General features: G+C 41.6%; 1 protein-coding gene across 1 annotated transcript; it reads right to left on the bottom strand.

Annotated features, from left to right (window-relative positions):
* Positions 1-1,131: 1,131 nt before the first annotated feature.
* si:dkey-243k1.3 (endonuclease domain-containing 1 protein) lies at positions 1,132-5,068 on the bottom strand. Its single transcript, XM_034549051.1, has 6 exons — positions 4,936-5,068; positions 4,590-4,609; positions 4,359-4,459; positions 4,076-4,190; positions 3,314-3,470; positions 1,132-1,523 (listed from the first exon to the last, which is right to left on the bottom strand). Exons 1-6 carry the CDS (start codon positions 5,066-5,068, stop codon positions 1,132-1,134), a joined length of 918 nt encoding a protein of 305 aa, XP_034404942.1.
* Positions 5,069-11,540: the final 6,472 nt, after the last annotated feature.

The following is an 11,540-nucleotide window of genomic DNA, read 5'->3' on the forward strand; positions in this document are numbered from 1 at the left end:
ATACTACTATGCATATTTATGTGGATGCGTTTTAATTTGTGTCTACACCAAGAAAAAGGATCCTTTTCATTGGTATTGATGTCATACTAATGACCCAAAAGATTGGGACAAAGTCCGTGTCCATGTACAGATAAACCTTTGTCTCCCATCTTCAGATTCATTTTTCTTCCCTACAGTTACATCAGGATAGAGTGCTGCGCGTTTGAAAAGCCGTAATTATAAATGCGGTTAGTATTCATAAAAGTTATAACTCATCCTCTGGAGGGTTCATGAACGTCTATACCAAAATTCCACCGCTATCCATCCGATAAATGTAACGATATTTCACTCTGAAGCCTCGTGATGGATTTGATGGACTGAGCGACATTACAGCCTCGTTGTCGTGCGGCTAATTAGCCTCTTAGGGCTTTCATTGCAGTTCATTCGTTAACTCGCTCATAAACTGTCATTCACCCAAAGTCTTTTACCCTTTTTACCTCCATTTCCTTCTTTGAGGCCTGGGGCTGGCCCATAGAAACAGCCACTGAGGGGAAACTGTCCAACCTGACCACCCCATGGTCCAGTACGACTGAACCTCTGACTGCAGCTGATTACACTTGCAGACAATTGCAGTAGTGTGTAAAAGAATAGCAATACTCTTTTTAAAAAACAAAAAATTGACAGTAATTTGACACACTGAATATATATATATATATATATATATATATATATATATATATATATATGTTGATTATAGCAGCTATAAATATTTTTTCAGAAACCATAATAGCACAGGGTGACGCATGAAAGGCCTATTCTAATTGAAAAGTAAATCTTCTTTCAGGGTCATATATTCTAATAGTTTTACAGATATTTGTTTCTTTTGTGTTTTCTATGCTTAAGTCATTGCTTTGTGTGTGTGTGTGTGTGTGTGTTTACACATTAACCCTGAAGAAATCTATTCAATGATATAATATATTAAAATGATTAATTTTGTGATACAGGCTGTGTTCAAAAGACATACACTTGTTGTGGTTTTCATTCATTATTTATTTGTATCCATCTATTTGTGGTTGAATGAGAAGAATTACCGGGGATGTGTTATACTTAAAGCTGTCACACGTTAACGCGCGCCGTACTTTTTAGGATTCTTTACGCCCTGCAGTTTTTGTAAAACAGCTCCCCTACTGGCTGATCGGAGAACTGCTGGAGGAATTCTCCCAGTTCATCCAGTGAGAGCTTCTCCACCCAGTTGTTCTCCGTGTTCCTCGCCGTGGCGGCGCCACTCAGAACAGGTCTGCCGTTGTTGTCCACGCAGCAGTGGGCGTTCCACAGGTAGTCCGGGATGTTGACGCGCTTCACGTTGTTCTTCACAATCCAGTTGTCTGCAGAGGGGACGGCGCCGACCAGCACGAAGGCCTTAGAGCACTGGGCCCGGAACAGGTTGGTGAGCTGGGACTCGTGGATCCTCCAGGCGTTCTGGTTCAGCTTGGGGTTCTGGGGCACCACGTTGGTGAGGGTGAAAGTGGCGTTGCGGCTGGGGACTGAATGGCGGATCGCAGGAAGTTACGTGAGAAATTACATGGTTCCGAAGAAATATAGTTATGTGAAGGTGTCGTTCTCATGCTACCTAAAGTTTAACATTTCACCCAAATTATTCTTTAAAAAAATCCAAGGCAGCTGCAAGATAATGGTTGTTTGTACCTATTCTAATGTGTATCAGACATCCGCTAATATTTGAACAATAATTATTCTTATAGTAGTTGTAATATTAAGACTGCACATAACAGCAAAAAGCACATAACAAATAATAGATAACAATAAGGGATTAAATGAATAATTAGTATTATTTTTTTGTATCTTGCGCTAACAAGCCTGAGATGATAAACTATTCAGAGGATGCAGATGAAGGAATAATTCCATGGCAAACATTAATTTCATGATCAAAAGTAAATACAAAATGGGAAATAATTACTGTAGAAGCAATTCCCTTAATCTCATTTTAAACATATGAATACAAGTATAAAATAGACTCTGCAATTATTTGTTAAGTATTTCGAAAATATCCTCTGTCATTAACTGCTCGATTTAATACTGAGATAAGATTGAAGATATTTCTCTGGCTGCAGCCACCCATCGCTGCCTCATGGTTGCTATGATAACAGACGCCGGAGACACAGACTTACGAAACCATAGAAACCAGAAAGTAATTTGACTTTCTGTGACACCGTGTCACATATTGATGCAAAGTTTAGCTGTAAAGGATTACGTTTAGGTACAGACGGCCATTATTCCTCCATTCTGCGGCAAAATAGTGTTGAATGCAAAAACATACATCTGTGAAATCTGAGTGAAAGCAAGATTAAATATTAATTTTCTCCCAATATCAAGTCAGTAAACTTCTACAGCGAGAGGCATCAGCTGCGGATAGAGCCACGTTGCCATGGGGATCAACGCCCTAAAAACCTTGTTCAGTTTCGACGTGTCTGGACTGGATCATAATTTGGTGGATATGTTGTGTTATATTACTTTATAAACAACAAGCTATCTTAAAGTGATGACGAGGAACTTTAATTTTGTGTTGATTCTGGCGGCCCCTGTGGACAAAAGTGGAAGTGTTTCCGCTCACCAGAGTCCCTTTGGAAAACCTCTCATTTTACTGCAGCAGGGTCTGACAGTCTGCCCCTCTCAGTCCGTTTTCTCCAGCTCTCCTCCCCCTCACTTTAAACTGAGCTGGTCGCTGCTCGAGGTATTAATAATAATTTTATAGGAATGACCAATCTTCTCACTCATGGTCTGGTTTACTTGTTCAAGTAGAGGCATCACTTAACCCGGCTGGTCTCATCCAGCGTCGGTGCCGATACCTACGAAATAATAATGCATCGTAAAGACATCCTGCCAAAATAATTTAGTACGTTATAACGGGATCATACAAGTAGTATACAAGAGGTGGATGGGTCCAACAACCAGCGGTCTTTACACCCAGGAGGCCGCTGTTCGTTTCCCCAGATCTCAATGTGGATTTATTCGCCACGTAACTTGGGTACTTCAATAGCCCTAAACGTGTTTTAACCCTAGTTACAATCCTTTTCTAAACCTAACCGAATATTTTTTCGTTGTGTAAATCAAACTGTTGATTTCTTGTGAAGAGGGGGAAGTTTATTTTGAGGATTAGCCGACTTAACTGAGACCGTTTCATAACTAGTTCAAAGTTCCTCACAGTAACTTTGAATGCCACTAGACAACGTAAGAGACGTAATAATTACATTGTCGAGCATTGATTTTAAGGGGGGGGGGTGTGTGTGTGAAATGACCCACGCTCCACCTCCACTACCTGCGTGGTGTCCGTTGGGGTTGAGGTGACCGCGGTCGAAGCCAGAGTGTGTGTAGTCCTCGTTCAGGGCCTGTCTCTCTCCTTGGTAGACCCCAGGGTAGTCCCTCCCCAGCCAGTAGCCATCCTTCATCTCTGCTTGCCAGGACATGTTCACCAGCTGTGAGGCGATAACCCCTTCAGATTTAAACATATGTGCACAGACTGTGACTCATATCGTAGCATATACTGAAAGATCTCAATGCATTACGGTTGACTCATGTTGAACACAACACTGTAAAATTACAGTAAATTACTGGCAGCAATTTCACCACTAAGCAACAGCACAGTGTAAAGAATACAGCAAATTACTGTAATTACAGTTATTTGCTGTATTCTTTTGATACAATGTATTAATTAAACTCAAAGTACCGTTTTTTTTACTGGCAGCAATTTGTCAGCTGTAAGCAACAAATTAGTGTGAAAAGAAAACATGGACAAGGTTTCGCCTCTTGAAAAAAAGAATTTGTTCTTAATCTGTTTCGCCTGGCTAAATAAAGGTAAAATAAATAAAAATAAAAAGCAAGAGTTATGTCACCCAGAATGCATTGCTTTCACAGCAATGTAAGCACAATACAGCGGGGTCACTGTTAGAATTTCATTGTAAATGTGCGTTACAATCGGTGCGTTGTTACTGTACGACGCTGTTCTCTCCGAACCTGACGCCATTTACGACACACATTCGGATGATTTTAGTCCACATCAATATGCTGTCGACGCACGAACCTGAGGCTCCACAAACCACCTTCCCTCCCTGCCTCCGCCATTGCTGGGCTGGAAGTGATAGGCGGCGTAGACGGCGATGCGATGGATCGTGTCGTACAGCGTGGCAAAGTGATATCTGGTGGAGCGAAGGTGCAGTTCAGTGATGGGGAGAGAGATAAAAGAGACGAGGTGTGAGAAACATTTAGCGCTGGAAAAAACAACAGAAAGATGTTCTGCACTTGTGAAGTTCACACTATCGCGCTGTATATAAATTAAAGTATAAAAGTCTGATTTCTCTCCCTACCTGTTGCTGAAGCGCTGACAGAGGCGGGACGCACCGGGTATAGAAGCCCCCCACTCTGGCACCTTTTCTTTATAGAAGTACTCCATGCATTCTGGCACATCCTGGGACCAAAAACAACAACAAAATAAAACACAGGCTTCTAAGTGAGCCACTTGTGACACACACACACACACACACACACACACACACACACACGTTGTTTTTTGACCGAATTGGAACAAGGTCACGCACCTCAAAGCGCTCCACCACATCTGCATGAGCAGAAAAGAGGAGCGAGAGAATAACGCACAAAGTTCCCACGGTTTGCATCCTGGACTATAGCGTTAGTCTCGGGGGACTCGTCCTAGAGAGAGTTGAGTCAAATACAACAGGAAGTGGTTTTTATACACACACAACCACTAAATGCAGGTTAATTGCGACGGCTTCGGAGGATTGGAGTTGTGTTTGTATTTCAACTCACCTGCTGGTGCACCTGTCTGCAGCCGCGGTCCGTCCCTGAGCAGAAACCGGCTTTTATGTGGGACTTCTCCTCACCTTTCACCCCCCCCCCCCCCCGTCTGCCCTCGGCACGTGATACCCGTGGGCCTGTGAATCCCATATCTCGGGTCGTGGGTGACCGAGAGCGAGTGTGTGAGAATGAACAATGTTATCGCCGCCGTGGATCCCAAGTGGAGTTTTTGTGAGGACGTCCGCGCGTGTGAAGAGGCCATTTGAATGGGTCGTCACCATGACAACGTTTCACGGCACCCACGTTCTGCTCTTTTACACTTTTAATAACTTTAGCTTTTAGAAATTCACGAGCTCCCAAAATCAGGTCCACAGATACATTGATGATTCAATTATATTTTAAGTATATTTTGACGTTGATGCCGTACCTTTACTAAGTAACACTTTTACTCATTACAAATCATTTCTACTAAGTTAAAGTAGAACATACATGTATGCATTAATCATAATAATACAATTTAATAACAATTACAATAATAATACATAATATTAAAACTTTCACCGGGGCCACTTTTGATCCGCGTACTTCTTTCACAACTGGTTTTAAAGCTTTAAGTGGAAATCATGGATTGTCTAACACTGTATGAAATCAATACACACACACTGAGGTGAGGCATATAAGTGTGTGTGTTTGACCAGTCACTGACTCTATTAATGAGTTATAATACCACAAACACACTCCCGTAACTTGATATCCAGTTCACCTCCTGGAATATTGAAAACATGTGCATTTTGGCCGATTCCCCCACAGTCTCCCACGGAGATATCTGCTCATGTGTCGTGTTTCCCACGATCGGAGCCGAGGCCGTGTGCAAAAGTTCCTTAACCGACATTTGCTCGAAGCCAAAGTACTCTCCGAATGTCTATAATTAACCCGTTCAGTGCGCCCTGGAGAGGCCAGGAGGTCAAGCCACAACTATTCTACACAACACCGCGCTTCACTCAGTTGATTTCATCCCACCCTGAATTCGACAGGGTGGTGGTGCCTGTGGGCGTCTTGGATTTCTATCACTCGTGCAGCTTATGGATCGTCTGTGTTCATGTGTAGTCTGCGCATGTATATGTTTGTTTGTTGAATTCAAACCAGCTAATTCTTTGCAGGTTCAACCTCATTTTTCAAAACAGTGTTAAAATCCTTAATATCCATGGGTAATCCGATTGATTTCAAAGTCAGTCTGGTTGAACTTAACACCTCCATCTTGTACCTAAATATCCAAAGATCCTCATTTTGGGAATAAATATAAATATCCACTGGACTAAATAGTTTTAAAGTCTAGTGTCATCGTGTAACCCTCTCTGGGTTAAAGCGAACAACAATTTTAAATCATCCTCCGTCTCAAATTCAATATATTTAAGGGAAATGTGTTGCATCCATAAAGCAAAGTGCAATAAACGCACAAGAACTTTGTAACAGTGATCTGCCGTGTTGACAGTATTAAGTGTCTAATTGTTTTAAGATGTTGTTTTGGGGATATTTTCTTATTTAAATCAACGGATTGTAGCACTGCGTCGAAGACAAATTCCCCCTCAGGGACCGTAACGTTTATCCATCGGTTGTGTTAAATCTGTTGTTATATTCTAAATGATATCTTATGATCTCTCTCATTATTATTGTGTGTGTGTGGGTGTGTGTGTGCGGGGACGTGAAGTGGATGATCTTGACTTTACTAGAACGTGTTTACTCTTACTTTGTGTTTATTTTGATTAAATCAACAACTTGAGAAAACATGCTTGACTCAGATAACAGCTTTACTCGTGCACTGTGCACTGCTTGTTGCAGTTCAATGCCATTCGTCCCCACACATCATCCCACCAATGGCTGCTGCGCCGCGTTAAACAGCGGCCAATGATGCCGGCTAGCCGGTTTTATTGTCCCCCCCCCCCCCCCCCCCCTCCCCTCCTCCCCCTTTATAATCACCCCATATGTGTTGAGACTGTCAATCAAAGCTCATCTTTTGGGAAGGGAAGAGATGCTGCACAAGATGAGACAAAGAAAGAGACGGAGAGACGTATTGCCCGTTGTGCACACGACTATATATATATATATATATATATATATATATATATGTATTTTCAGATTGTCGTGATGATGATGATGATGATTCATTGCCACATTTAACCCGATTCTCATTTGTTACCGCTTGACAGATCATTTTACGCTACTGGCCGACTCACGTGGTTTTTAAGGCTGTTGTTGTCCGAGTATCGCTCACCGAGCATCTGAGAAACACACACGTGACCTCTGTGTTTCTAAAACCCCGGCGTTCGGCCTATTTTGATGGTCGCTTTAAGTAATTATTTTCATGCAAAATGCCAAAGATTTCCTGTTTCCTGCTTCTCAAATGTGAGGATTTATTTTTGTTATTCTCTCTCAAATTACAATGTGGACTATTGGTTTGAGAAAACGAGCGCGTGAAGCCTCACAATGTATCTTTACAACTAGCATGTCTGGAAATGGGATAATTACTGTTAAACATATGTATTAAAGAGTGTAGCTTGACCCGAACGTCGCTCTTCTGAACACGTACCAGCAACAGGCCCACGTGAAGGCGAGGTTTCCCAGTTCCTTGTTAAAAGAACCAAAAGAACTTGTACAGACCACTTTATATGTCTTTATTGAGTGCACATTGAGGTAATAAATGTAACAGCCTTTCCTGTCAGTTACCTGCAGCCGACGATCCGTTGGAAAAAGACCGAGCCGCTGTAGCACACCTGCCGAAAATAGACCGGCCTGGATAATTGGACTGTGCCACGCTTACCACAGCCAGAGGGGTGTCCTCGGCAGCCAGTATACGTCTGCACCACCGAGGAGAGAGAGAGAGAGAGAGGTCTTCTCTCCCCTTCAATCAGCCGTGGACTCACCGACATTGTATATATTCTGCAGCGTTGCTTGTTACATAGAGAAACACTGTGTTGGGTCTTATTATTTATTCATTCTTTTTTTTGGTCAGTTTGTTCATTATTTAGTTTATCAGCCTCCCTATTTAAATAGATGAAACATTTGTTTGGGGACTTTATCGTTTAAAGAGGTGAAACTCATCATACGTCACAGAATCTGAATCAGATTAATTCTTCACGTGTGCGTATAAATAAAAAGGAATCTGTCTCTTTTAAGCAAAAATTAAACGAAAAACAAGGTCAAAAAAGTAGAAAAAAAGCGTGAACATTTACCTACTATGTACACATGTTAATATATATATACATATATAAAGATACCTATATATATATATGAACATAAAACACCAAAACAATGCAATGAAATGGAGAAAGTAGTGCATTATGACGAGTGCTTGGTGCGGTTGCCGAGCAACAACATGATCCAGCTCTAAATTAGAAGTTTAACTGTCACTCGAACTTGAAACTAGTTCATGGACGCCGTGCTGCGGTTGACCTCTGACCCCAAGCGGCTCCATACGGATCCTTAATTTGATTAATAAAGTTATTTTCAATCCTTATATAAACTGTTTTGGATTTTTAAAAAAAATGTTTTTAGTGTCCCACTGAAAGGTTGAATAATATTAAACTGGAACAAAGCCAGAGAAAACATAGAGAACATTAATAGGATAAGATAAAGTGCAGCTTTATTTAATCAGCCTTGTATTTTCCCATTTACTCTGCTGACTGTTGTTTTTCACTCCTTCGGCAGCACACGATATATGCTGTATATATAATAGATAATAATATAATACAATTGAGAGATTTCAAGAATTTTTATTTAAGACTGTTGTTGAAACAATGCACTTTCAGTAATTAAATAAACAAATCGCATATATAATCACAGGAAAAAATGCTTTTGCATGTTTCATCATTCACTTTTCAATTGTATTTTAATGTGAATGAGTGTTTTTCTCCCTGTGCGTACATGCATTTGATTTACTTTCTATGTGTGTGTCGGGTAACAGGCAGCTGTTGTTGCTCCAGTCTGCCGCTAGGTTGCAGTGTTGAGTCACGATTTAAAGTTCACCTTTTGAAGTCTGTTTCATCCCCTCTCGAACACAATTTCACTGCAGATTATTCAAGTGTTCAACCGGCCTGGAAAAAAAAATGCCCCTTCTCCAAAACCGATGATTCCAAGCACTGAGAGGCGGCGTTATCAACACTCAAAACAAGCAAATTACAGTTTTCTCTCAATTGAGGGCCATAAAACACCTTCAAAGTGACGACTGTGGCAGAGAATCATTAAAGATGACACTCCGAATGACAGGAGAGTGCAATAAACCACTGTGGTTGATTTAAGGAGGGTGGGTCTTTTTTATGCTTTTTAATATTTTGTATATCTAGCCCAGAAGTTAATTTGAGTTGTCTGCATCTTTAATTGACTTGACGAGCGCTTTGTCGCTCGAAGAGATCACTGGGAGTTTGGTTCCCCAGACACAGATTTAGTCTAATCCTCGACTCAAAAGCATCCTGTTTGTCAACCGGGGGAAACCGGAGGTGTGAGAGACCACGAACAAATCAGTTACATTGATCCTGGTCACTTTGATTGATTAGCATGGTCAGACTGTGAATGAACCACTTTGATTGTTAATTGCCTGGGGGGCTCCATGGTTTTTTATTGATCCTATATGCTGATAGTGAAGATTATTGTTGTTGGGTGAAATTGCGATGGAATCAGCTTTTTAATTTGTCACCGGACGTGGACAAAAAGTTTGTTATTCACATTAACCCTCATGGTTTGGGGGTCCTGGGGCCCCATCTTTAACGGATTGATGCTTCATGACTTTTCTTAATTTTGTTGTTCATAAATGTGAGCTGTCGTAAAAAAATTAGTGATTTACCTGAGCTGGGAAAACCTGGTTGAACACAATAAATGTGTTAAGCTCCATAACTCTGCGTTTTATTGACAGTTTGTAAAACGCAGCACTATCCTCATAAATCCGAAAGTATTCCTCAATTAATAACTTAATGTCAGGTGCATTTCTTGGCAAGAAAAAAAAGGAATATATATATATATATATATATTTGTGCATGTAAGATATATACAAAATCTAATGTGTCCTTATTTTATATGAAAATTATCAAATGAAATTATTCTTTAAAGTGACACTTTTATTTAATAAAGTTTTTTATAAAAAGCAAAAGGGTGAATAATCAACAGGAATAAATCTGCTTCCTTGTTGTTTCTTTTTTTTCTTTTTTTACTGGATCGGTGAAAAAGAACCTGTGATTTTTTTTTTTTTTTTTAGCACCTGTTTGGTAATTTTCTAAATCTATTTGGCATTTGGCAAAAAGAAAGTGCACAGATGTGAGATTCCACGCCACGTTTTGAAGTGCGTTATCTTGGCCTTCGTATTATCTTTTTTTTCTGCAGTGCCGAGGAGGCAAGGAGGCAAGGAGGTGAGGCTGCATCTCTCCACACACACTTACCTCTCTGCTCCAAGGACGGATGGACAGACGCACATCTCAGACGTAGGAAAAGACTGGAATTCAATCACACACTACAGAGCCCCCCCATCCCTCCCACTCCCCCAACCCCAAACCCCATTTCCCAATATCTTCTCCCCCCCCCCACACCCTCCACTCCTCCCCCACTGCCCTTTTATCATTTTCTCTCATTCTTTGTTTTCTTCATCTTTTTAAGTCGCTTCATTTCAGATGCATTCATACATTTCCAATATCTTTATGTATGAGTCTGCCTCCCTCCCTCCATCCCTCCCTCCCTCCTGCTCACCTCCCCGTGCCCCCTTCCTTCCCTCTCCCCCCCCCCATTTTCTATATCTCCCTCTTTCTTTCTCTTCATCCCATCCTCGCCTCTCTCCGAGTCTCCCTCCGTATTTCTTCCTCCCTTCTTCCCTATCTTCTTCTTCTTCCCTCCTTCCTTCCTTCCTTCCCTCCATCCCATTACTGTAATCCATCACTCTTCCATCAGCCACCATGCAAACAGGCCTCCTGGTTACCATGGCAACCACCTCCGGCCCGGCAGTGCGCAGCCCATCTCTGATTGGCTGGCAATGCCTAGGCAGTCTCAGTCTGTCTGGGAGATGTGGTAATTGGCTGGGAAGTCACACACACACACACACACACACACACACACACACACACACACACACACACACACACACACACACACACACACACACACACACACACAGTACAGTATTCACACATTGGCATACAGTATGCACATGGACAAAAACACACATAACCACACTTGTGCTTACTCTGGGCCTAAATAAATATACATACACATATTCTATTGGGTATTGAGAGGAAAACACACACAGACACACACACACACACACGCATGCATAAACATCCTCAGAGATATGAAAGGGAGACTGGGGTCAGAGTAATGAAGCTCATAAGAAGACGGGAGCTCTAGGCTGTGTGTGTGTGCGTGTGCAGCTACTGTACAGTATGTGTGTGAAAGTGCATGCTTGGGTGTGTGCGTGGTCTGAGTGTGTGTGTGTGGCACTGGCGTCTGTGTGTGGGTTTCTGTATGCACAGGATGGCGGGGGGTTGGGGGTGTAGTGCAGGATTTTGGATAAGGTTGGAGCTCTGCCAAAGGATGGATGGAGGAATTGGTTTTTGCAGAGTGTATTGTTAAAAATACCTATATTCCCCCAAGGAACCAAGTGTGCACTAGTTTTTTTTTTCTTTTTCTTTATGACTTCTCGAAGGAAGGAGGGAATGGAGGAAAAAAAAAAAAATGGAATTGTTGATCAGCTTGACTTC

This window comes from Cyclopterus lumpus, chromosome 13 (genome assembly GCF_009769545.1).
Source record: "Cyclopterus lumpus isolate fCycLum1 chromosome 13, fCycLum1.pri, whole genome shotgun sequence".
Taxonomy (NCBI): domain Eukaryota; kingdom Metazoa; phylum Chordata; class Actinopteri; order Perciformes; family Cyclopteridae; genus Cyclopterus; species Cyclopterus lumpus.